Source organism: Fringilla coelebs (genome assembly GCF_963513975.1).
Source record: "Fringilla coelebs genome assembly, chromosome: 2".
In the NCBI taxonomy this organism is placed as follows: Eukaryota; Metazoa; Chordata; class Aves; order Passeriformes; family Fringillidae; genus Fringilla; species Fringilla coelebs.
The window spans coordinates 34,863,987-34,890,287 of record NC_140029.1 but is presented as its reverse complement, the minus strand read 5'-3'; the positions used below and the strand labels follow the sequence as shown (position 1 = coordinate 34,890,287).

General features: G+C 39.4%; 1 protein-coding gene across 2 annotated transcripts; it reads left to right on the top strand.

The window, feature by feature from the left end:
- The first annotated feature begins 706 nt into the window (after positions 1 to 706).
- On the top strand, positions 707 to 26,079 carry ASMTL (acetylserotonin O-methyltransferase like). Of its 2 annotated transcripts, none has more exons than XM_084223928.1 (13): positions 707 to 838; positions 1,823 to 1,954; positions 3,680 to 3,727; positions 4,360 to 4,424; positions 5,416 to 5,477; positions 7,423 to 7,531; positions 11,436 to 11,862; positions 14,757 to 14,919; positions 16,669 to 16,853; positions 18,558 to 18,687; positions 19,785 to 19,928; positions 20,432 to 20,554; positions 25,776 to 26,079. In XM_084223928.1, exons 1-13 carry the CDS (start codon positions 746 to 748, stop codon positions 25,988 to 25,990), a joined length of 1,896 nt encoding a protein of 631 aa, XP_084080054.1. In that variant the 5' UTR covers positions 707 to 745; the 3' UTR covers positions 25,991 to 26,079. The 2 variants fall into 2 exon arrangements, with proteins under 2 accessions (XP_084080054.1, XP_084080053.1); XM_084223927.1 differs by lacking the exon at positions 25,776 to 26,079 and adding an exon at positions 22,665 to 24,318.
- Positions 26,080 to 26,301: the final 222 nt, after the last annotated feature.

The window sequence follows — 26,301 nt, the reverse complement described above, 5'->3', positions numbered from 1 at the left end:
CTGGTGAGGCCACCTCTCAAGTACTGTGTCCAGTTCTGTGCCCCTCCATTCAGGAAGGACATAGAGGTGATAGAGTGGATCCAGACAAGTGCAATGGAGCTGGTGAAGGGTCTGGAGCACAAGTCCTGTGAGGAGTGACTGAAGGAGCTGCGGTTGTTAAGCATGGAAAAAAGGAGGCTCAGGAGGAACTTTATCACTCTCTAGAACCACCTGAAAGGAGGCTGTAGCCAGGTGGGGTCGGCCTCCTCTCCCAGGTAACCAGTGACAGGACAAGAGGAAACTCAAGCTATGCCAGGGAAGGTTTAGGTTGGAGAGAAGAAAAAATCTCTTCATAGATGGGGTGATTATATATTGGAATGCCCAAGGAGGAGGTGGAGTCACTATTCCTTGAGGCATTTACGGAAAAGCTGGACCAGCGCCATGGTCTATCGGTGGTGTTCAGCCATAAGCAGGACTCGATCTCAGAGGTCTTTTCCAATCTGACCGATTCTGCGTTTCAAGGCTGCCGTCAGCTGGTGCGCGGGGGATGACCGGGGCAGCAGCAACCCTTCCCTCACGGCAGGTCGGCTGCCGAGCCACTTTCCCCACACGCGGGCCCTCCGTGCCGCCGGGGATATGGCCCCAAGGTTCCCCGGCCGGCCGGCCCGGCTCCGCCCCGCGGCCCCGCCGCCTCATAAGGCCGCCGCCGCTGCTTCCCCGCCCCCGACCAGCGCGGAGCAAAGGCTGAGGGCCGCCGTCTGCCGCCATGGTGTTGAACCCGGTGCTGGGGAAGCTGGTCAGCAAGCGGGTGGTGCTGGCCAGCGCCTCGCCCCGCCGGCAGGAGATCCTCACCAACGTGGTGAGTGCGGCCGGCGGCCGCTGGCCTGGCACGGGCCGCGGGCGGCGGCGGCCGCAAAGCGCCGGCCGGGCCTGCGGGGCCCGACGCCCCCGGCCCGCCCGCTCCGTGAGACCAGTGGGAGGGCAGCGGGGCAATAAAGGAGATGTGTTCTTTCTGAAATGCACTAGTGCAGAGCAAAGGGGGCCGTAACCTGTCATTGAGACTTCTCAGTCCCTCCGGGGGAACCTGTCGGCCACGCCGGGCGGGCTGCGGGAGGCTTTTAAATAGCATTTGGGTATTACTTATCGAACTTACTTGCTTAGTATTACCTTTCTTAATGATTCTCCCGATGAATTGAACTAAAATGGAAGAAATAACTTCAAAATATGGATGTGTGGAGAAGCACCGAGGTTCAGTCATGCACTAAGTTATTAGCAATACAGCATGCCTGCTGGGTGCAGTAAATGTGTAAGTGTAACCTAGAGCAGAAAGCTGGAAGAATAGTTGGGCATTGATTGACGAAACCAATCAGAAACTGTTTGGTTTTGGTTTTTGTTTATCATGTGTGTAAGGACGCATAAAGTGCAGGAAAGTTCCTCTAAGAATGTGCACTGCTGTTGCATGGGTAAAGTGCTATGCATGGATTCAGTAAAAAAAAATCGAGTAATACTCTGTTTATGACGTGCGTAAGCTTATACGTTACTTTTTATATGAAAGAATAATGAAATTACAAATGTGATCAGATTTTAATAAATTAGGGCAAAATCAAATATACACACTAATTTCAGCATTCTGATTGTATCGTTTTAGACTGCTTGTAAAAGATATGTATGCACTAAACACTGATAGAAGCACTGGGGGTTTTTTCCTATGTGTGTTGGCGGGGGGGGGGAGGTATATTAACATGTAAAAAGCAGATGTCAAATTTGCTTTTTGCTTAATGTACCTTGGGAACACTGTTTAATAATGAGGTCAGATTGACTGCATCACTTTCCTGTGTTACAGGGCCTGCGGTTTGAGGTGGTTCCATCCTGGTTTAAGGAGACACTAGAAAAGTCATCTTTTACAGCCCCTTATGAGTATGCTGTGGAAACGGCAAAACAGAAAGCTCTTGAAGTAGCAAACAGAATGCATGTAGTAAGTTACTAACTATTACAGCAATGAGCTTTTGTGTTTAGGTGGTGCATGTTACTGTGACTGCTTAAGTGATCCCTGAGGTTTTTTTCCTCCACTGAAGGCTAATGGCTGTTTTCCTGTCATTTGTGAAAGATGGTGTCTTGAAATTGCCTAATCAGAAGTCTAATGCCTGCAGTTCAGGCTTTCCACAAACTAAAGCAGCCTGCATCTTTTGTCAGCATCATACCTACTCTTGTGTGGGATTATATATTCCATTTCTTTTTTTCTTGAACAGTCAGGTGTATGGCTGACCTCATTCCACATATTTGTTGATTGTGGAGACAGACTCCACAGAAAAACACTGATGTGATTCCAGTGCTTTGCTGTAGCTTTCACTGAAGGAGTGACAAGAATAGCTCAGGAGTTGAGTATAGAGGTACTGGAGGAAAACAGAAAAAAAATTACTCTTTCTTTGCTCAGAATGTTCTAAAATAGAATTTGTCTGTCTAATTTTAAGAGGGGAAGAGTGGATATTATTTCAGATTCTGTTGCACAAGGCATCCATTTTGTATCCTAAATTTTGTCAAAACCAGTGATGCAACTTAGATTTTCAGTGGTGTTTGACTTATGCCCTTGGCTGTGATCACTGTTTGAACACATAAGGCTCTTTGCTACCAGAACCTATTTAAAAGTGGAGCGGATTAAATCTCACAAAATGGACCATAATATTTTCTTAATAAAATAGCTCTGAAAGAGTGGGGTGTTTGCTGATCCTATTCTAGCGGCAGAAAAGGAGTGTTCAACACATTAAGTTAACAGTGTTGCCAGATGTCACCATTCTTCAAAGCAAATATTGCATGACCTCCAGTGTAAATCGTTACCCAGTTTTCTGTCAACTAACTTCCAGACAATGGTACAACATAGGAGAATGGATTTTAAACCCAGCCTCACTAAATTACTTCTTTGGCTTTCATTGCAAAACACTGCACTGGTGATAATGCTAGTTCAGTGGATTTCAAAATGCTTCTTCATACAGGGATTAGTAGAACTAATTCTAGATATCATTAAACAATTTAGAGCACATCAAGTCTTTGTCTAGAATTGCCTCCCTGTAAATGTTTTATTAGAATGGTCACACATACAGACAGGTTTCATGTCATGCTGTGGTAAGTAACAGCAGTATACCTTATAATATGCAGGTAAATCAAAACTTAGCTATAAGGACAGGTACTGTTTAAAGTCAAGAAAGGCTTAAAAGGAATTTTTATATATCACTACCTCTCATATTTTAAGAAAATATATTGTGTTCCCTTATAAGAGAAAAACACAAAGTGCAGCCAAAAAAAAGGGATTTATTTTTCAGTAAAATTTTGCTTGGAGAAATGATCCTCGAGGACTGTGTTCTGTGGCTTCCAAGTACTAGGCACTTCCTTTAAAGGAATTGTTTGCCACCTTGAAAACCAGCTTGGCTTTTGAGAATGCACTTTATTTCCTGGATGCATTTATTCATCAGTAACATATTTGGGCAAATTTGTGGCTTGAGAATGGTGTGCTCAAGCCTCACTTTTATGGTGATATAAACATTTACTATTTTGAGAACAGTGCAAAAGGATAAATAATGTCTTGTTTTCAGGGCAGTGTAGAACCCTATTTCTAAACCAGTAAACTGCTATTGTCTCACCTTATGTCTTAAAAGATTTTCTTCTCTTTGCATCTTCTGACAAATGCCTTCTTATGATTTTGCAGAAGCATATGAGAACACCTGATGTGGTCATAGGAGCAGACACTATTGTGGTAAGAAGTCTTTAGTGATTTAGCATTATTTTAATTTATGACAAGTATAGGAAATACTTGTATCTTTAGGTTTAAGTTTGAAAGCTGCCTTCACTGTGAAGTTATACCTGCATTATGTTACATCTTTTTGGGGTGTGTTGATGTGGCTTTTTGGGCTTTTTTTCCCCAATAACATAATTTTTGAGCTCTTGAGAGTTAGAAGCCTTGCTGCTGCTTTTGGGGACATTAATACTGCCATAAATACTGCCTTGGATCTGCTAATATGTAATGGAAATTCTGTTCTCAGGTGACTTGTCTGTCAGGAAGTCCAGATCATGTGAATAGTTCTGTGCTGTGCCTTGTAGGAGGAGGTCACTTAGTACCTGACATCTTCACAGAGACAGTGAACTGTTAAGGACAGAAAAAGTTGAATTATCCTTTTGTTTGAAAGGTGCAGCCATGGGAGGGTAGAGTATGGCACTCCTGTGCTTGACACTAAATTACCTGTTCTACCAGAGTATTTGTGCTTCTTGCTCTACTCAATAGACTCAAGTCTGAAGCCCCGGCTGAAATCATGGTATGCACATGATTTCTGACCTCAATTTCTGAAAAGTGAGAAAAAGCACCACAGTCACTCTGTTTTTCTGTTTTAGTCTGTGGATGAGCAGATCCTGGAGAAACCAGTTGATAAGCAAGATGCCTACAGGATGCTATCAAGGTCTGTAGTTTTAAGATACAAAATTTGAAGATGCAATTTCTCCGTCACTTAGATTCTCAAAAGGGTTCCACAGAAACTATACATGCAAATTTTTTTGGGGTTTTGTTTTGTTTGTTGTAAGTTTAGTAGGTCAGTCTCTTAATTAGGGACATGAAAAGCACTTAAATATTTAGCTTTTTAGAACTCCAGGAAAAAAGGCAGACAAGATGATGCATCTTTGCATATATGCAAGGTGTCAAGTGAAAACTTTCACACAATTTCATCTTAAAATTTGGTGTGGAATCTCTTGGGGGACAGAGCATGAGATTCTTCTGGTCTCATCCAGAAATATCCTGGCTAATCTTTACGAGATTATTCCTTAAATAGTTTCTTCAAAGATTCACAGACCCTTGCTAATGATACATGTGTTGCTTGCATGACCGATAATAAAGTCCTCAGAACTTAATGGCCACAGCGTGGCACTCTGGAGCCACTACAGGAGAGAGCCAGGGATGAGGGAATCTGGGTTCTTCCTCTGTGCTCTGGCTTGCCATGGGATCTCTGGGGACCAGTCTGGATGAAATGAGAACATATGCTCTAGTTCCCTATTACATGTTTAGTCTGAGTTACATCACCTAGCAGTTTATTGCCAGCTTTCAGTGAAGATGGCCCTAACAGTAGAATTTGTGCCAACTGGCCTTTTTTTAATGCATTTGAAATAGTCACTTTTCTGATGTACAGTGGATGAGCTGATACCATGGGCTACTCTTATACAAGTGGTATTTTGGAGACTTGAAATGACTGCAGCTTTTGGTAGTGTTTTTAATGTGGTTATTTTTTGTTCATTTTACCATTATCTTTGCAGTGATAGTGAAATAAAATTTGTTTTGCATGCATGTCAGATCCATTGAGTGATACATTAATGTAATGGTCTGTTTCTCAGGCTGTAGCAATATAATCATGTAGACTGTTTCATAAGACTGTTGCTTAATGGACATTTTTTCCCTGACAGGTTAAATGGGAAAGAGCACAGTGTTTTCACAGGGGTGGCTATTGTACACTGCCACAGTAAAGGTACGCGTCATTTTATTACAATTCAATATTTATATTAAAAATTGCTCTCATGATAGCTTGTACAAGTAAAGAAACAGGATGAAAATGTTTCATATACAGTCTGAATTGGTTTTCCACTCAAGAACTACCTTATCAAAATATAAATTCAAGTCTCCCCACAAAAGCCAACCTTCTTCCTGTATTCAGTTTTCACACAGAAGGGAAAGCGCCAAGACACAATGGAGTTGAGAAATACTGTCTCTGAAAGCTGCGAGACTAATTGAAAGGCCAGTGTAAGTGGTGGAATATTCTAAATTAAATTCAAGTAAGGTGCTACAGACTGTGAGACTGAGCTGAATGTGTTCCATATCAACTTTACTCTGTGTTGTGCTTAGACCAGTTGAGGCTTAATGCCTCACACTGTTAAGAAGCTGTAGGAAGCAATACACCAATGTTCCTCATCGCATAATTCACAGAGAAAGTGAGTCATTTTTATGGAAACTATACCATTAATATAATTTGAGGAGTGTTTGAAGGGCATTGTCTGATAATTGTGACAATAGTCTTTTAGTAGAGCTTTTGTAGACATTTTGCTGGACCTAGTCTTTCTGTACACAAATTAACAGTTTTTAATCTTTTCTGGAATGGTTGCTCTTAAACTCTTGCAAAATGGAATTAAAGTTAGTGATGCAGTACTGCTAATATGCTAGTACAGTAGAGGGAAGGCTGCTGCAAAAGAAGTAAAACATGTTACCAAGGGCATCTTCCTGTGAGCAACCCAGCAATGTAAATAACACCTTTAACTGTTTATACTGGGAAGAAGGTTAAGTGCCCCCAGCTGTAGTAGTGATACTATAACAGCACATCTCATTTGAAGTGTACAAATTTGAACTGCATCACAGTCAGATGAATAGCAATATACCTTTAGTCTGCAGATTCCCCAAGAGATGCAATCAGTGGAACACTTTTGTAGAATTACTATAGACTGTGTTTACAGTTTATAATTACAATGTGTTTAACTTGTTAAAGATTATTTTTTTTTTACTAGAATTTGTTATTAATACTGAAAGATATGGTAATCTGTCTTCATATGCACCAATTTTCTTATTTTGTTCAGGCTTCACACTATCACCATTAGAAATTGCTTAGCATTCTTCCTTCAGTCTGTACTGTAAATATTTCTTATTCCTCCTCAAACATTTCCACTGCTACCAGAACTGTGGTTCTGCTTGGGAGATGCTTGGTGTTTATAGAAAAGAGTAGAGAGAGCTAATAATCTGCAATGTGCACACTCATCTCTGCAAGGCTGTTACCTTTTGAACATGTTTTGGAAAAGCCTCTGTCTGCAGTGACAGCAGGGTCACAGTTTACCACATGCAGCAGGGTCCATACCCAGGTCTGTAGTACTTTATTGCTCCTTCCCTCATCCACTTCCAGCTACAGAAGTCTGAGATAATATTGCCATCTCTTCAGAGATGGTAGGAAGATGACAGTGATGGTTCTTGATGGCACTGCTGGATACCCAAGTCTGAAGTGCAGGTGCAGCTGCACGCACCCACTTTTATGACAGCTGCATGTTGAACTCTGATATGTTAAGAGTTCTTTGACAACACTCATAAAGTTGGAAGGGTGGCTGTAGCCCTCTTTGTACTCAGTGCTGGATGTGTGTGCCAGCATCCATAAATAGCTTTGTGTAAGCATTGTTAATTTAAGAGTATATTCCACACAGGAAGAGCAGTCTGTTATCCCTGAGACAGTACTGCAGAGGTTGAAAATGCAAACTCTTACTGTTTTGGGAAAGTTTAGTCCACTGTCCCTGAAGAGCATTATTAGTCATTTCATACATCTGTGCAATATATTTAATTTTTCTCAAGTAAAACTGTCAAATGATTAAGAAATACAACCTAGATGTTACGCTCTCTAAACTACAATTTCTGTGTCTAATAAGACCTTTTTGTTTCTGTAGACAATCAGCTAGAGATGGAAATCACTGATTTCTATGAAGAGACTAAAGTAAAATTTTCTGAGCTGTCTGAAGAGCTCTTATGGGAGTACATTCACAGTGGGGAACCAATGTAAGTAAGACCCTGTTGCCACAACACTTGAGAATAGGCCTGAGGGTACATTGTTAAGCCAGTGTAAACATTGTCCTGTGTTCTGTGAAATTTTGTTCTGTGTGTATGAGAAATGATAGTGTGGGTGATGCAAGGGCACTATTCTTTTGTTCTTGTGTAAAGCTGTCATTTCTCCAGTGAAAGTGTGCTACCTTTTTAGAACCCTAATGAATTTGAAAAGTGAAGACTTGAAATACTCTGGATTAGAGCAAGGCTTCATGCAATATACAATTATCTTCCTGTTAGCAGAGACACTCAGGGATGTTCAGTGCCCAAGACAATGCATAGTTTATTACAAACAGGTGAAAAGAATGTTGGATAATCAGGGCATCATGGAACTGTATTGGGAGAAAGCTAGAACTTGGTGTACTTAGTTTATCAAAATCACTGCTCTAATGCAAGGAACACCAGCTTAATTTTTACTTGTCCTTGTGAAAAGTGAAAACAGAGTTTGTGTGTGTTGCTGTGTCAAAACTGTCCTTCAGTTTATGTGTTTCTGCTACATTGGTAATACGGTTACTGATCTATATAGGCAACATGTGCAAAGACAATATACCAGACAACAGCTATTCCATGGAAGAAATAGGATGAGAACAGAATGCCTAATTACTAGTCCTAAGACGAAGTTCACTAGATGCCTTAAAAAAAAAAAAAAGTACTTATTTGGAGACAACAAGGGAAAGGAATTTGTCTTCCTTTTGTGTTAGCTGGACCTGCCTGAAGGCATAGTTAGCACTATGGACTGCGTATCAGGTGATCTGATGTGAACTTTTGTCCCTGTAGCTTCAATTCTGACCATGTAAAAAATTGTGGTGGTTTTTAAACTCATTTGTGCTATAAAACAATAAAGCCACGTTTTACTGGGGAAAAGAAAGTACTGTGGACTTTGGATATACTTCAATGATTATGTGTAAATGAGGTGTACTTTGTGAACATGTAAGGTTCACAGCTTATTGAATAGACTGATTTTTAAATTGGATTATATGGAGAGAATGTTTTGGGAAGACTGCAGCTTGTAATAAATTCCTACATAGGTTTTTGGAAGGTGATATTTACTGTGCTAGTTAGTATGATGTTTAGATTTAGTAGGCCATAAAGTTGCAGTTTGAAGGAGAAATGACCATGGATTTTTAGGAAGAATGTGAGGTTGAAAATTATTTTGGAATATTCTGAGTATTTCCTCTGGAAGCAAATAGCTTTAGCAGTACTTTGCTGCACCAAAATGGCTCACAAGTGCTGGGTTGTTCTGTTCATTCTCCTAAAAAAGGAGTGTGACATCAAGGGTTTCTCAAGGACCAAAGGTTCAGAGAATGTATTTCATTATTTTCTGAGGCTGAAGCAAATTGATCTTTGTTTTTATAATCCTGTTTATATGTTCCTATTATGTTTATATAACAGGAAGCACTTGTTCTGACTTTGCAAAGAAACTACTAAACACGGTGTCCTATAAATTTTGCAAAATTCAGTAAGGAGAGGTATCTCACAGCTCTGTTTTTCTGGTTATTTTTGTTCTCTCCTCCAAGTCCACTCATGCAGGTTGCACAATTCTATGCATATAGGCTTTTCTAAAAAAAAGTGACCATTCCTTCTTTTATTCCTTTTTAATTTACATGGCAAAATATTTTTCTGAAATAATACAAGACTTAATATTCACATGAAAAAAATAAAAGAAACTGACTAGTTCTCTTGAGGATTAAACGGAGTTCTTTTTCTGGCAAGAAAAAGTGTACCATATGCAGTAGGGTCCATACCCATATATGCAATACTTTATTGCACCTTCCTGCATCCACTTCCAGCTACAGGAGTCTGAAATAATCTTGTCATCTCTGGAGAAGTGACAGGAAGATGACAGCAATGGTTCTTGATGGGACTGAAGAAGAAAATTGGCATATAGTATTTAAGTCAGTCACTGGTGACAGAGAGTAATACTAGAAATTCATATATGATCTAAAGTATGGGTAAGGAAGGAGGGGAAATTGCTGCCTCAAGGTAGTCCGTGATGAATCTATAAAAACCCTTAAATTTTGGCTTCAGAAAGATATTTTGCTTCTGGTTTTATTCCTGTTCCTCTTTCTAACCCAGGATTTTCTCCTTGCAGGCACTGTCTCTTTCCTTTTTTTCTGTGTATCTCTAGAAAGAAGGCTGTACTACAGTAATCCTCACTGTTTTGGGCTTGTATAATGAGTGGACTTTGACCCAGCTTTTTATTTTGTAATCTTTCCCTTATGAACAACCGTGTCTGTGTCTGCTTACAGCTGCTAGCCTGAAAATCCAATGTGCTTTTAGTAGCTCTCCTCTGATGGCAGTGAAACCAAAGGACTCCACTGCAGTCTGGGAAGGAGGTGATGGCATAGCCTTCAACTCTACAGTTTCACATTTTACTGTGAAGGAATAAAATGTAGAATATAAAAGTTCTTTTCACGATCCAATCCAGAACATAAAGTGTTGTAGAAAAATAAATGTGTAGCAATTTCTGTTAATCTTCTTGCTTGAGAGTATGATACTACTGCTTTTGATAGTTATAATGTGTTTTGCCTACCTGTAAGCATATACCAAAATAACTATAACTTCATTGAAAAATGAGAAGACATTTTAGTCATTATCATATTCCTAATGAAGTTGATATAAATCATAAGAATGTTATAAAAGAAAAATAGTTTAAACAATGACAAAGTTATACGGTAGTGGTGACAATGCAAGATTAAAGGAAAATTCCATTCCACAATTTATAGCAATTCAGAAAATCCTACTTGCTGGTATACTGATTCCTCTGTTTGTTTTAGCATGCTATTAGAAAGGGAATCCAGAGGTAAATACTAAAAATAAAGAGCTGTTTCTGATCAAATCTAAGATGAAAAAATTACCAATAATTTTTTTGTGTAGTAACCTTTTTTCTCAAGCAGTTTGTGTAATTCCATACTACCTTAAGTTAATAGATCTGCGACTGACTGACCTTTGGTTTCTAGCTTGCTGACGTAGGCTTTCAGATTCTGCTGTTATGTAGGAAACATACTTTTAACTGCCTTGTTCTTTGTATGAGAACATTAAAATTGTTGGCTCTCCTGCAGCTTATCTGACTTGTACTTATTTCCATTTGTGAACATGTAAGGTTCCAATCTGTGGAATTTGCATAATTACATCTAAAGACAAATTAGATTTCCAGCGTTAGTTTCTGTGCATGTACATTCCCATGCCAAATTACCCATATTACCATGACATCTAATAGCACAGTGTTGTGAACCACAACTCTATTCTGTGTCTGAGATGGTTGCACAAGAGATGGATGGATAGGACTAAATGGAGTAGTGGATCTTACTGGAATAGGTTGCTCTTTTCCAAGAAATTTCTGTCTTCCCAGTCCTTGTTTTAGGTATTCCTATGACTGAGATCTGAAAGATGCATTCTGTAATAATTTGAGTTCTAAAACATCATCTTTATTGAGCTCCTTTGGGACCTAAAGGCTTTCCAGCCTCTTGTGGAATTGGGTGAGGGTCATTATGCATCTGGTGATCCAGTGGCAGTATTGCTCTTGGTGACACTGTTACCTTTTTGGTAGCCACGACTTGGTGACCTATGACAACACACTCTGACTGCAGTCACCTGCTGCTTAGGTGACTGTTGCACTTGTCCTGTCTGAAGCATCAAGACCTTTGGCTCCTCACCCTTAGTAGAAATACTGATCCTTATATTTATCTTGTGATTTACAAATTGAAGTGTTGAGCCTACCTAGTAGATTTAATCTGCCTGTAACATAGGTACACTAGTCTTTATTCCAGCCTCTGCAGTTCTGGTGTATTAGTGTTCTGTGATATCTCTACTCTTAACCTTGATTAGATCTGTGTTGGTTTTGCTTTCTCTTCCTCAGGGACAAGGCTGGTGGATATGGTATCCAGGCCCTTGGTGGGATGTTAGTTGAGTATGTCCATGGAGACTTCTTGAATGTGGTGGGATTTCCTCTGAACCACTTCTGCAAAAAGCTAGCAGAATTGTACTATCCGCCCTCTAAACATAACGTACAACATAAAAAGTATGACTCTATCCCTTCTGTGGACACTTTTGAGAACTTAAGCGATGGAGAAAGCGAATCTTCAAATTTCACAGAGCACAAAGTTGCTAATAAGTTGGAACACAGTGGGATGCGTTCCTCAGGAGCTGCTTACACTTCTGAAAACACTTCTGCTGTCAGAACTGGTTTTACAGTACCTTTGGAAAATCAGAATGGAGTGTCACAGAGTGCATCAAAACTTCCATCCAAAATCCTAGAGCTGATAGATGGTTTTAGAGCTTCAAAGGTAAGGGGAAAAAAACCTGCTCATTACATGTATGTAACAGGTATTGTGAAATATTTCAGCTGGGGAAAGAATGTATTATTAATTAGTAAAAAAGGGCCATTGACATTTTGGAGAATCGTTAGATAGCTGAAATTTCTGGTGCAGTGCAAACATTGCTGGGTTTGTCTTTTTGTATTTGCTTTTATGTGTTCTATGAAATTTCAGTTACCTATTGGATAATTTTATCCCTTGAGTTGAGAGGGAAAAGAAGTTGCAGATTTTTCTTTTTTAACTGATCAGAAGAGCAAAACCAAGTTGGAATTAAATACTCTTCAAAAAAACCATTTAATGTGGTTAACTCACCTGACTTAAACTGTGACAAGAATTGTATATATTATATTTCCTTTGTAACTTTTAATGCTTTGCATTAGAATTCTGTGGAAGATCTTTATTTTTTTTTGCCTCTTCAGAATGTTATTTTTTAATAACCTGTTTCATGTTCTGGGTGTGTTTAACTGACAATATCCATGCTGTATCTGATGGAGGCATACTCATAACAGCTCACAAACAAGGTCACATGCCCTGTGTTTCAGCCAGGCATGATGGGAAATGCATAGCTGGACATTTTAAGCACTCCCAGATTTTCTACGTAGTTCCAGTGTGGTGAAGACAATAGTGAAGAAGAGGAAGAAGAAATGAACAGTGATCATTCTAATAGATCATTGGTCCCCAAGCTATTTGTGTTTTAGGAAGACGTGGGAAAAAAGTGCTAAAGTGGCAGTGAAATGCGAACTTGGAGCTAAAGATCCAGCAACTTGGAGGTGAATGGAGGGGGGCACACCAGACAGTGAACAATAGTTTTGCTGGAACAGTGGAGAGTTGTGCTCAGCTCTGAAGGAAGACTAGTGTGATCATGTGGTTCTGTGGGTGTGCTGCTTGTAGGCATACAAAGCTGTGCTGAGAGGTTTGGAATAAAGTGGCTTTGAGGGTGCTGCATTTGTTAGCTTCTTGTGTACCTATGGGGAGTGATGTATGTGAATGGGTGAGATGATGCTTAGCATTTCTTCAATTTAAGTAAAAATACATATGGATAATCATCAGCATGTGGCTGTACGTTACGCTGTTTACTGTGATGTGATACTGAATAGTTTTGTGCAGTGGAAGACAGTGGAGGCGGGAAACAAAAAGAACTTTACTTTCTCACTACTCCAGTGTAAAGTTGTAGTGTGAAGTACTGAATCGCATTTTGAACTAGTAGGATTTTTTTTCCCACTAAATGGAGCTTTGTAAAATTAATTACCAGTAGCAATGAATTGCAATCTGACAAAACTCGTCATGTTTCCATTTGCAGAATAGGTATAAAAAATCTCTCAAGTTTTTTTCATCTTGTTTCAAGAACTTTGTAAAGCAGAGTAAAATCTCCCACAGGTGAAATCATTGCTGCCTATTTTCCTCTGAACCACTCTGTTGCAGAACAGGAAGAGATCAGGGTTTAAATACTTTCAAGTTAAAAAACTTTGAATTTTACCATGTTCCAAATTTACATAGTCTGATCTGTACTCATATCTTTTTTCTTTAATTTCTTTTTTTTTTTTTTGAGCTGAGAATTACTGGATGGGTTGGTCAGCCAAGTTTTCTGCCTTATCTTCTCACCTTCTTTTTCCTGTTCTAATGGTTTCCAGTTGGTATCAGTCCAAAGACTGGGCAGGTCTCGGAAGCCATCTGGTTGTAAACTAGGTGTAATTGGCTCGGTATTGTGAAAGCCTGAATTATAATAAATCCCAGCTATATGTAATTGGCTCAATATTGTGAAAGCCTGAATTATAATAAATCCCAGCTATATGTTTTTATTAGAATAAAAAAGTTGTTATAAAATAGAATAAAAAGATGTGAAGATGATAGAATATAAATACATGCAGTAGCAGACCTACCTCTCAAAGTTAATCTCTTTTTCATCTTTTGATTTTTATTAAAGAGAATGTCAAGGCTCTTCTTTCCTTAATTACCTTTAGATTTAAATTTCATTATAGTTGCTTGCAGTTGTAAAGAAATGGATTCTGTGATTGCTGCATTTGCTTCCACTATTGTGCTCTCCAAAAGTTCCTTGATTTTAGGTGTTTTACCTGCTTCAGAATACAGAAACTGTAGAATTGCAAATGAATTTTGAATGGAGATGTATCTATTACTATATTTCATTAACTTTACTCTCTGGTTTGGTTAGCATATCTTGAAAAAAGTTCAGCTAAGGCTTTCAGTTTAAGGCAGCCATTGCCCATGAGCTTTTCTTCACCATGAAGCACTTGCTGTTTTTTTGTCTCCATTCCCTGTGTACACATCCTGTTAAAGTGTGCCTGTAGTACAGTTGTCCTATGAAGTTTTATTCTTTTTGTTCTTAATATTTTTGGTTTTTTTTCCTTAATTTTAATAAAATAAAGACTTGTATTTTAGCAGCTGAAGCTGTTACACTATCTTAGTGGAGAGTTTTGAGTTCCTCATGCTTTGGGCCTATCAAATTTAATTTTTCATTATTATTTAATAATAATTTTTATTATCAAATTTTGGTATTGGTTCATATGCTTAAGAATGTTCCATTACATCAAACAGTCATCTAGATGGGGAAGTGCTAAATATCTCAATAAAGAAGTGGGTCTTCATACAAAATTTGTAGGCCGCATTCCAGAATACTGTGAGTTCCCTTCTCTCCCAAACACCATTGTTAAAAGTTCTGTTACTTGGCCAAGACTCTGAAACCTTCTGAGAAGAAAGGGAATAATTTTTAGGAAGTTTGTTATATTGTGTTGCAGTAGTTTAACAGTAGTTGTGTAGAACAATTCTAGGCAAACAATATAATTCTTCTGTTTTCTGATTGCAGTCTTTTAAACACAGCATGATAACAATTTCTTACCTACACATAGGCTCTGTTTGTAGCCTCTAAGCTGAGGATATTTGATCATCTGAAAGATAAAGGTCCAGTGAAGGCTGTGGATATTGCAAATGATGTTGGAACCTCTGTATGTGGAACTGAAAGACTCCTTGATGCATGTGCTTCTCTTGGATTACTGGAGAAAACACCACAAGGTGATGAATTTACCCTGTGTGCAACTGTATATACTAAAAGACCGGCAGGACTGGAAGAGATGCTTTTAAGGTCACAGGTTCTGACTTGATATTGTGGGTAACTTGGATTTGGGGCAGAGGGAATGGATTCCTTTGCTTTCATTATTAGTAGCTGGAATTGTTTCATGTGGGGGAAGGCTTTATGTAATGAAGACAAGAATTCAAGTCTCCTTTATGGAAACCTTAGATTGTTTTTGCTCTCTGAACATAATACTAACCAAATTTCTAAGAAAAGATTGCATGGAGAGTCCCAGGGAACAGTGTAATAGCTCAGATCTGTCATCTGTACTTGAGTCACAGCAACCCCATGCAGCCCTACAGGCTGGGGAGAAGGTGGCTGGAAAGCTGCCCAGTGGAAAAGGACCTGGTGGTGTTCAAGAGCAGCTGAACATGAACCAGCATGTGCCCAGTGAGCATTCTTGCCTATAACAGCAGTAGCGTGGCCAGCAGGACCAGGGCAGTGACTGTGCCCCTGTGCTCAGCACTGGTGAGGCCAAGCTTGAGTCCTGTGTTCAGTTTTGAGCCCCTCAGGACAAGAAAAACACTGAGATGCTGTAGTGTGTCCAGAGAAGGGTAACAGAGCTGATGAAGGGTCTGCAGCATAAGTCTGATCAGGAGTGGCTGAGGGAGCTGTGGGTGTTCAGCCTGGAGAAAAGGAAGGTGAGAAGAGACCTTACTGTTCCCCACAACTATGTGTGAGGATGTAGCCAGGAGGGAGATGGTCTCTTAAAAAGTAACTAATAGCAGGATAAGAGGAAACAGCCTCAAGGTATGCCAGGGGAGATTTAGATTGAGCATTAGGATAAAGTTCTTCCCTGAAAGGATGGCCAAGCATTGGAACAGGCTGCCCAGGGAAGTGGCTACCTCACTATCCCTGAAGGTATTTAAAAGGTGTGTAGATGTGGTACTTGGGAACCTAGTTAAGTGGTGGACTTAACAGTGCTGGGTTAAAGGTTGTACTTGATAACCTTAGAAGGCTTTTCCATTAAAGTGATTCTGTGTTTCTAAAATGATTGTGAAATTTCATTTCCTGCTGCAGCAGTGCTGTCAGCCTTCAGCAGAGGATCAGTCTTTTAATGGGGAGAGTTCTGCAATATGTCCCTCTTGGTGGACAACAACATAAATTTTAGTGCTCCTAACTGGAACAGTCCATGAATGTGTATGTAAATGAGGGAGTCAGTATTAGGATTAACTTTTTCAGTCAACACTATGTAGTTCTAAGTTCCCATGCATATCATTTACATAGTAAGACTTGAAATTAATTAGGTGTGAAGAAAAGAAAATGAAGGAGTCCTTTTAACTCTGTTAGAGGACAAGACAAATTAAAAAGATCTAAAGACAAAATGGAGAAAGCTTGAATTCAGGGAAGAAGCAGTCATAATCAAAACAAAAATACAGTCGAGAGTGAGGAACTTCTAATACTGTCGCTTGAATATTGGGTATCTAACTAAGGTATTCTAGTTTAAAATATAAAAAATAAATCAGTATGTATCTATATTTTCCAGTATCTAAATTCTGGTTTGAAACTAAGTACTTGCTCCTTTAGGAATGACAAGACTTTCAGAATTATGTTTTGTGCAAAATTTTTAGTAATAGATAAAAAGATCAGGATTTACTAGTTATTTATGCAGGAAAACATGCCTTCAGATTTTAAACAACAGTTGCAAAGTACTGAAACAAAGCTGGTTACAACTGTGTTTTTCCCATAAGGTTACAGTAATACCGACTCAGCACATACCTACCTGACCTCAGATGGTAAATACTCACTTCATGGCTACATTATCCATTCTAATGACCACCTTTGGCCTCTCTTCACACACTTGGAGTCTGCTGTCAAAGAAGGGAGCAGGCAGAATCATCGAGCCTTTGGAAAGAAAGCAGATGATCTATTTAAGGTAATATAAACTCTTACTAGTATCAAAACCAGCTGTGTGGAGCCCAGAACTGATCTAGGGAAAAATGGAGACAGAGCTGTCAGAGAAGAAAGTTTGTCAGTCTCAGAAATGGTAGAAACCCAATGCAATTCACCAGTCCCAGGCTTCTGTTCCCTTCAACTTCAGGCTGTGAAGTAGTGGAGCAATCAGAATATATTGGGAAATTTGAGTGCAGACAAAAATTCTCCAGATGAATTGTTTCCCATCCCACTGACACCCTCTCAGAGCAACCTCTGGGCCTGATTAATTTACATTTGTGTCCCTTTTATAACACCAGGTAGTACCTTACCACACATGTACTCCTTCCATATTGCATGCCAGTCAGTTGATTGTGATGTGCATCCAGTTTAGGCTGTGCTGTGTAGTCAAAGCTGGTTTGTGTTGATGCAGTGGAGAAAGGATCTAATCTCCTTTATGAAGTTTTGTAGTTTTGTACAGTTTTTCAAGCTGATATCTATTAGTGATAAAATTGTAATCCTTCTGTCTTCTGTTTCAATACGTGGTATTTCTTTCCCAATGCTAGCCCAAGTGGATGTGATCAGACTGGAGAATCACTTAGGGTGGTAACTAGCCTAACTTGTCAGTTGCCCATCTAGTGAAGCAGGTTGAGAGGCATAAATATTTGTGCCTGTGTAAGCAGAGATGCTAGTGTGAGCAGGAGAATGTCTTTGACAGCACTGCTGGCTTAAGTTGTACTTCAGACTACATCCTGAGGTCCTTAATTTGTATTAAACTTCAAGATGGTGATGAAGGCAGTCTCCTGAAGGAGATGTCTACATCCCTCATGTATTGTCAATGGAACAAAATAAGGACTTCTGGAGACTTAAAAGCTCTGCTAGGTTCATGTTAGTACTTAAATAACTGGAGGACAAAAACTCCATTGGAAATAATTCAAAGGGTCTTTAAAGGGAGTTAAGATACTTTGCTTTAGGATAGCTGTTGGAGTAGATGTCTAAATTTAAATACAAATTAAGTGGTTTAATTAACCACTGGAACTCTTCCTTTGCTAAACATCTGGGTTATCAGCTTTGCTTGGGTGATGCTTGTGTCCAGTTTGGACCTGGGCTCCATATGTGTACAGGATGGTGTGCCTGAGCAGAATCTGTGGGCTGTCTGTGGCACTATGCACACCACAGCCTGGAGATCCTGCCACTTCATGGTTGTTGCAAAGCCAGCCGTAACTGGTGAAATCTGTGCAAAGGTGAAAGGGAGAGGGATTTGTATGTATGTGTCCTAGAAAAGGTAAAGGCATGAGATTCTGCTACTGAATGCTTGCTTGTTCCCTAATCAAAAAAACCAGAATGATCTTTAATGTTTCTGATTTATGGTATGGTCCAATTATCTGGTTATTTTTCCATCATGGGAGAATACATGTTTGAGTGAAATGAAAGCAATTTGTAAGGATATCAAGAAGGAGCCGTATAATTTTTCTTTCATCCTGCCAAATCTCTCCTTTCAAGGTGTCTGTGTGATCAGAATTCTTGAGAGGATGCAAAAATCTGCTTATCACTACAGCAAAGGATTTGGATCAGCAAATATTCGGTGGCACTTTTAATGGACCTTTTCATTTTGGGAATTCTGATGTTCACCTACTGCCTTGGTTGTACATAATTTTAATTAACTCTGAAAATAAACTTTAATTATGCTGCTTTTCCCCCTTTTTAGGACTATTATCACAGCCAGGAGCTAAAGCAACGTTTTATGGCTGCCATGCACAGCATTGCTCACCTGACAGCAAGAGATGTGGCTACAGCGTTTGATCTTTCACAGTTTAAATCTGCTTGTGATTTAGGAGGTATTGCTTGTAATTGAACTTGTATACAAATTAAAGGGAAAAGCTTGATTTCAGGTCTGCATTTTATTACTTAAAAGACATGTATATTTTTATTAGAACTGCAGTAATACTATTTACTGTTGTTTTTCTGATACTGCAATGTCAGGATAAAAGAACAGTGCAGCTAATTGAAAGCAGAGTTACCTAAATGGTATTAGAATAGCTTAAGATAAGTGGATATTTGTCTCAATCAGTTACACAGTTCAAGGCAGAAAATAAGATAGTGGCTCAGGTGATACAGCTTTAAGGTGGGAGTGCCATTTTCAGCAGTGTTGTTGCTCTCCTTAGGCACATCCAAGATCTTCAAAAGTAATGCAAGTAGTGAACCACCACTACTGGGATGTCAAAATTGAAACACTGCACTGCTAAAACAAAGTTCTGATTCTTTTCTAATGGGTTTGTTTTGTGTATTGTTATTAATATCTATTTGTCCATCGAAATGTTGAAGACCAGTAATATACCTGAAGAAACTCTGCTTTTTAGCATTCCTTTTTTTTTTAAGGAAATCCTGTGCTTGGAGCTGCACAGAGGAAGTGTTAATATATAGGGAAAGATCCACTGAAGGAAGAATAATTTATTTAGTGCCCGAGGAGGTGGACAGCATGTCAGAGGAATTAACCCAATACTGGTACAACCATTGCCACTTGTGCAGAGACTTCAGAACTTCACAATCTTTACTATGCTGGAGAGTGTTTGTCAAATTTCATGTACCAGTGCTTTGTAAATGCTAAACAGTTAGAGGTGTTCTTCTTCAACAAATAGAAGTATTTGCTTTTTGATTTACATTTTGATACTCCCCAGGAAAACCCTGAGGTACTGATATCCAAAGTCACATTTGCAATTCTGTGTCAGTAAGGAGTCATGCCTGCATTCCAGAAATTTTAAAACCTTGCTCTATCAACCAGGAAGTCTTGTTGCCCATGTTTGTTGTTGAGCTGTCTACCTCTGGTTCTGATTGGATGTGTCTATTTCACAATGTTATATTCAGCCTTGTCTTTAAAAATGTCTGCAAATTCTGGGAGAAAATAATTGAATTGACTTCTTTAAACTTTTAACAGGTTGCACTGGAGCTCTGGCTTATGAATTAGTACAAGTATACCCAAATCTCAAGGTCACAGTATTTGACCTTCCAGAAGTCATTGCAAACACCTCTTACTTTCAGCCTCCAGGACAGCACACTGTTCCAGTGACATTTGTGTCAGGTAAATGTAGCACATGATAATTTTTCTGGTTTCTCTTGTCCTTGAGCACAAACAGGCTCTTACTCTGCTCCAACCCCAATCATATCTTAGTACAAGGCAATATTGGTTCACCCATGCTAAAAGGGGACATAGTATTTTTCAAGACTGTGGGGATTAAAAATGCTTGGAGAATGTAGCTAAATAGTAATGAATTAGTAATTTTTTGAATACCCCTGGAAGCAGAGTCTGCATGTGCTTGTCTGAGGTATTTCATTTCTAGACAAGATCAAAATAGTGACTACAAAGAACTTTGTCTCCTTCCTTGCTTTATGTTTGCTCTCCATTTTTTTGTTAGACAATTCTCACCTATGATCTGCTCTTTAACTACACTTTCCTTATCTGCAAATCAGGGCATACCTGTACCTGTTCATTCTTGTTACTTTTGTACTCTGCTGAAGCACCTTCTTTTTGCAGTATGTACTCTGTGGTTTCTGCAGGAATGTACTAACTCTGTTTTCCAACAGGTGACTTCTTCAAGGATAATCTTCCAGAAGCAGATCTTTACATCCTTTCACGTGTTCTTCATGACTGGCCTGATGAAAAGATACATGTGCTGTTAAGCAAGATATCAACTGTTTGCAAACCAGGTATGTTTTTTTCATCTTGTGAACTTAAAGGTGCTTGTTAAAGTACCTTTAATGAGCACTGACTAATGCTTTTCTAGTATGAACTTAGGATATTCTTTGTTCAGTCATAGTAGCCTTTTCTTGAATGTGTAGGCTTGCATTATGATAATACCTACTAAGAAAAAAAAGGAAACAAAGCTGCAAATAAAACTATATATAATAAGCTTTTACTATAGTTGCAAGCTTCACATACAACTCTGTCATATCGCCAGTCTGTCATGCCCAGTCTTTCTTACTAAGTCCTGTATCATCAATTCAGTAAGCAAGTGCTTATTTCTATACATAAAATTAGCCTAACCAAAGTTCCTTTGGGTAAATCAAGAAGCAGCAGTTTGTTTTGCTGTCTCAGTAGTATCCAGAATATGGTAAACTGGCTGAAGTTCAGTACTACTTTATGTACACATACCCTGCGAAATATGCAGCCGCTTTGATTTTCTGCTACATTTGAATCATAGAATCATCAGAGTATCTCAAGTTGGAAGTGACCCATAAAGATCATCAAATTGAACTCATTGCTTCTTGAAGGCTTAACTAAAACTAGTTCATATGACTAAGAATGTCATCCAAGATGGTCCTTGAACTCCAGCAGGTTTGGTGCTGTCACCACTTCCCTGGGAGCCTGTTCCAGTGCCTACTACCCTCTGGGTGAAAAATCTCTTCCAAATGTCCCGTCTGAACTTTCCCTGATACTTGATTGCATTTCCTTGTGTCCTGTTACTGGTTCACCAGAGAGAGGAGATCAGCACCTTCCCCTCTACTGCTCCCTTTGAGGAAGTTGTACATGGTGATGAAGTCACACCTCAGCCTTATGTTCTCCAGTCTGAACAGATAGGGGACCTCAGCTGTGCCTCATGAATCTTGGCCTCATGGCCCTTCACCATGTTGGTCACATATGCTGAGGCACCCAGAATTACACACAGAATCAAAGAATATGCTGGGTTGAAAGGGACCCATCAGGATCCTCAAGTCCAACCTCTAGCCCTATGCAGGATGCCCCAGGGGTCACACCATGTGCCTGCGAACATTGTCCAAACACACCTTGAACTCAGACTGGCTTGGTGCTGTGACCAGTTCCCTGGGGAGCCTGTTCCAGTGCCCAGCCATCCTCTGAGTGAAAAGCCTTTTCCTGATAGCCAGACTAAACCTCCCCAGACCCGTCTTCATGCTATTTCCTGGAGTCATGTCACTGATCACAAGAGTGAAAAGATCAGTGCTTGCCTTCCATTAGCCCTTTTGAGGACGGGGAGGACCACAAAGAGGTCTTCCATCAGTCTCCTCCAGGCTGAACAAAGCAAGTGACCTCAGCTGCTCCTTATAAGATTTTCCCCTGAGACCTTTCATCTTTGTGGCCCTACTTTGGATGGTCTCTAATAGCCTAATATATATATATTTTTTTTTTTTTTTTACGTTGTGGTGCCCAAAACTGCACACAGTACTCAAGGCAAGGCTGAACCTGCACAGAGTAAAATAAGACAATCACCTATTTAGTGATTTTGTATTCTGTGCTTGGATGCACCCCAGAACACGGCTGTCCCTTTAGACTGCCAAGGCACACTGCTGACTCATATTCAGGCAGTTTTAAAGATCAAAGAAGACAAAAAGCAGAAGAGCCTCACCACTAAGATCATCTGATTCCTTAATGCAACTATAGGTCTGAAGTTTATTTCAGAGGAGAGGATGCAAAATAAGACCTAGCCCATAAACTATAATCCTGATCATAAATTATGTAAGAAAATTTTGGGTGACTGTCTTAATCTTAAGCAAAGTTTGGGTTATGACAGATGCTTACAGTGATTGTTTGGTTCAAATGAAAGCAAGGCTGAGTTTAAGAGCATAGGCAGGAAGTGATCTGAACTTCTGGAGACAGTGCTCTAAACTCTCCCTTTTTTTTAACAATTAAATGGTTGCTTCCAGAAAGAGATCGCTGAAAGTAAACTCTCACTGATTTCCACTGAAGACAATTTAAAAAATCAATCTGAGGGGACCTCTGTAATTGCCTCTTAAAAAGCACTTTAAAGTTGAAGCTAAAAGTACTTACACAGATCCACTTTTGGTTGTTTTGGAAATGCAGGAAGTGCCTTGCTAGTGGCAGAAACTGTGCTTGATGAGCAGAAGATGCACCCTTCAGTCGCTGTGCTACAATCCCTCAGTATGACTGAAGGCAAGCAGAGAAGCAGCTCAGAATATAAACAGCTACTGGAGAAATATGGATTCACAGATGTACAAATTAAGATCACAGGAAGCCCATTAGATGCTATTCTGTGCTTCAAGAAGAATCTGTCACAGTAGAGTGCCCAGAACCAATCTGGGATGCTGAATTTTCACCCCTTGTGCAATATATCCATCATCAACCAGCTCGTATTGCCAGAGGATAATTTTGGCCCTTTGTCTGAAGCATAGTTGTTACAGGCCTTGGATACAAGTTGGAGTGCAGCTTCTGCCAGAGGGAATTCTGGGCATTTTAAAAAGCCCCTGGGGCAGGCTGAAACTCCTGCATGTGAAATACCTTAATGTCCAGTTCTTCTGCATACTGTATTAAGCTTAGACTTGGCATAGCTGTGTATAGCATGTCAGGTTAAAACTTGTACTGAGCTACATTAATATCTTCGTTTTCTTGGGCCATAAAATTAAAGAGTTCTCCCTCTGCAGTGTATTCAGTGGTTACTACTAATTTTTATCAGAAGTTAAAAAAAATTAATATTGTACCATCTGCCCGAATTTGGGGATGATAGTCCTTTTTTTCACTGCTGTGTGGGACTTTACTCAAAAACATCTCATATATAGTCTTTTAAAGCATTTCTTTCTACAAGCAAAAGTGAAAACAGAACAAACCTCAGACATGCTCCTACAATAGCTGTAGTGTCACAGAGGAACTTCAGCAGCCTCTGGCCTTCAGCCACAGTATGTACCTCTGCACAGGCTGCAGCTGAGAGCTTTTCATATTGCTTACTGTCACTTCTGGGGTTTTTCTAAATATGGTTGAGTAGCCATATATGCTTTCTGTCTCATTAATTGAGATGAGTTTTAGGGTTTATGTATAAAACCTTATATGAAAATTTAAAAAATAAAAGTTTCTTCATGCTTCAGTCTTTAACTGGAGAAGTGCATACTATATCCCTCTCTTCAAGTAATTTGTCACAAATGTCACCTCTCCTAATGTTTGTTTCTTTTCCTGATACTTCATTGATATTTATTTTTTCTTTTCAAAGTGTAATGGAAGCCTTTCTGGAAATTAAAGTTACATTTTCAAACTAGCTTTCTTTATGTCAGTTGTGAGGTTTTTGCCTGTTCTTTGCACAGCAGTAGTCCCAATAAACCAGTGTGCAAGAGGCTGTGCCAATACTGAATTATCAACATCAGCAAATTAGAGGGGGTTAATGAGGAAGGTTAAGAGTTGCATCTGCCTGGATGTTAGTTAATCACGAGTTACTTTGCTCCTTGACCAATGGGTAAAGAAAAAGTGCCACAGTGGCTCAACTCATTAGGAACAGGCCTCCTACAGAGCATTTCAGGTGTACAAAATCAGGAAAATGTCAGACTTTACCACACTGAGGTTTTTAATTCTTAGCAGAAGGTTTCTATGAATGGAATTTTGACTGATCTTATCTGTACAGACATTTAAAATAGATAAGGCTGAATATTCAAATGAATAAATTTAAAATGTTTCTTTTCCACATTGACACGAAGTTTGCTTTTAGCTTAACAGGTTTGTATGTTGAGAGAGAGACTCATTCTGGCACTCAGATGTGTCCCAACTTACAGTTACTCATGAAGTTCATAATGCTGTTCCTTAAGCTGCTTTAAGCTGTTTGAGTCAGAAACAATCAAATCCTAAAGCTGGCACACCTGTAACTGTGTAACTGTCACAGACTTTAAAACTGTGCCCCTAAGTACTATGTCTCTGACTGTAAAATAAGAATACAATGTGTTTGGCTACCACCCAGCCTTCATTTACTCTGTGATTAATGCATAACACTAAGCATTAGTCCCTTGGGCATGGTGTTTGTGGTCATGTACCACAGCTCTGCACTCTCAGGATAATTAAGTGTTGAGCAGATGATCCAGGGAGGTTGTGGAATCTCTGTCCTTGGAGGCTTCCATCTGTGAAGCCAGTCCTGAAGAAGCTGAGCTGATTGCAGAGCTGCCCTGCTCTGTGTGGGAGGCTGGACTAGAGATCTTCTGTGGTCTGTTTCAGACTCAGGTGCTCTACAATCATGTGATACAGCCCAGTCACCTGAACAATTATAAGCTCATCTTACTAATACACAAATCAAGTTTTTCAGTTGCTCTGAATATCTTTTGCTGACTGGTAGAAGGAGTGGATTTAATAGTCTAATACTGAAAAGACTCCAAGCACTGAACATAACCGAGGAAAAATTTCCTGACATGAAGAATGAGGGAAGTTAAGTTTTAAAACTTTTTGATGATTATTGAATGTTTGAGCTGTACAAGTTGGAATGGCTCTGAGGAGATTTTCTTGAAGGTCAGAAAGGTATGAATGTTATGCTGCACTTAATAATAAAATCACTCTGAACTTCTGCTCTTTTGATCTGAGTTGGTCTCAGGCCAAAAGGCAAGTATGTATTGCAGTGCTTTTGTCAGTAGCCCTCTCTTGGTTTCCCTTTCCCCTCACAGGTCTGAATATGGAGCAGAAGACTCTGTAAATGAGATCATTTAAGTTATGCTTTCATCCTTAGGTCAGTCCCACCACAAAGAATTCAGGTCCCACAGAAATAACATACAGAATGTATTGAACAGAAACATTGACTTCTCCTCTGCTTCTGTAATGCTAATTCACTCCTCTCTCTCCTTGGCATCATTTCAACATGAATGTGAAGTAGCAGTATATCCCAAAGAGATGCAACTCTATTCCTGTCTTACTGCTTTCTATAGTCCTCATGCCAAGTCTACAGAAGTCGTCCCCTTTTCCCCTGAAAACAGAAACGTGACTTGACTTGTGAGTGTTTGATCACTCTATACTGGGAAAGGGAATTTCCTGGGGTTTGTGAGAGGAGTGGATTATTCATTTAATAGTGGATTAGTTATTTAATAGGAGAGAAAAATCCATAAATGATAAAGGAAATCACTCAGGTCTTGTAGTTTGCACTCCTCTGTATGGCAGCAGAAATTTTCTTGCCTGATAATGGATTAGAGCTGTTGCATGTGTTTGTTTTTAAATTAGGCTGTGCAATTTTGCTGGCTGAAATGGTGTTGGATGATGAAAAGAAGAACAGGAGTACAGCTCTGCTGCAGTCTTTGAACATGCTTGTGCAGACAGAGGGAAAGGAGAGAAGTGGCTCTGAATATCAAGCCTTGCTGGAACAACATGGATTCACAAATGTCAAAATCAAAATAACAGGAAATTTGTTAGATGTCATTGTCTGTGTTAAGACCTAGAAAAAATGTATTAAGCAGTAATCTGGATGTCTTATACTTGTGTTTGATGTTTTGTAATTATCCAAATACATTCTCAACTTCCCATCAATACCATAAACAAGAAATGTAACAAGAAATGCCAGCTTTGGGATATTACTTTTAAAAAGGGAGAAAGATTGATTACATTTATTTTAGACTTCAGTAGACTGATACCAGGAGATCCTGTGGCTGCATAACATATGTAAGACACAAATGGTGTCATCAGCCCAAGGGCAGTAGTCACACTGCTGAGAAATCACTGTTTCTTCATACTTGGTGCAGTTAGACAAGTA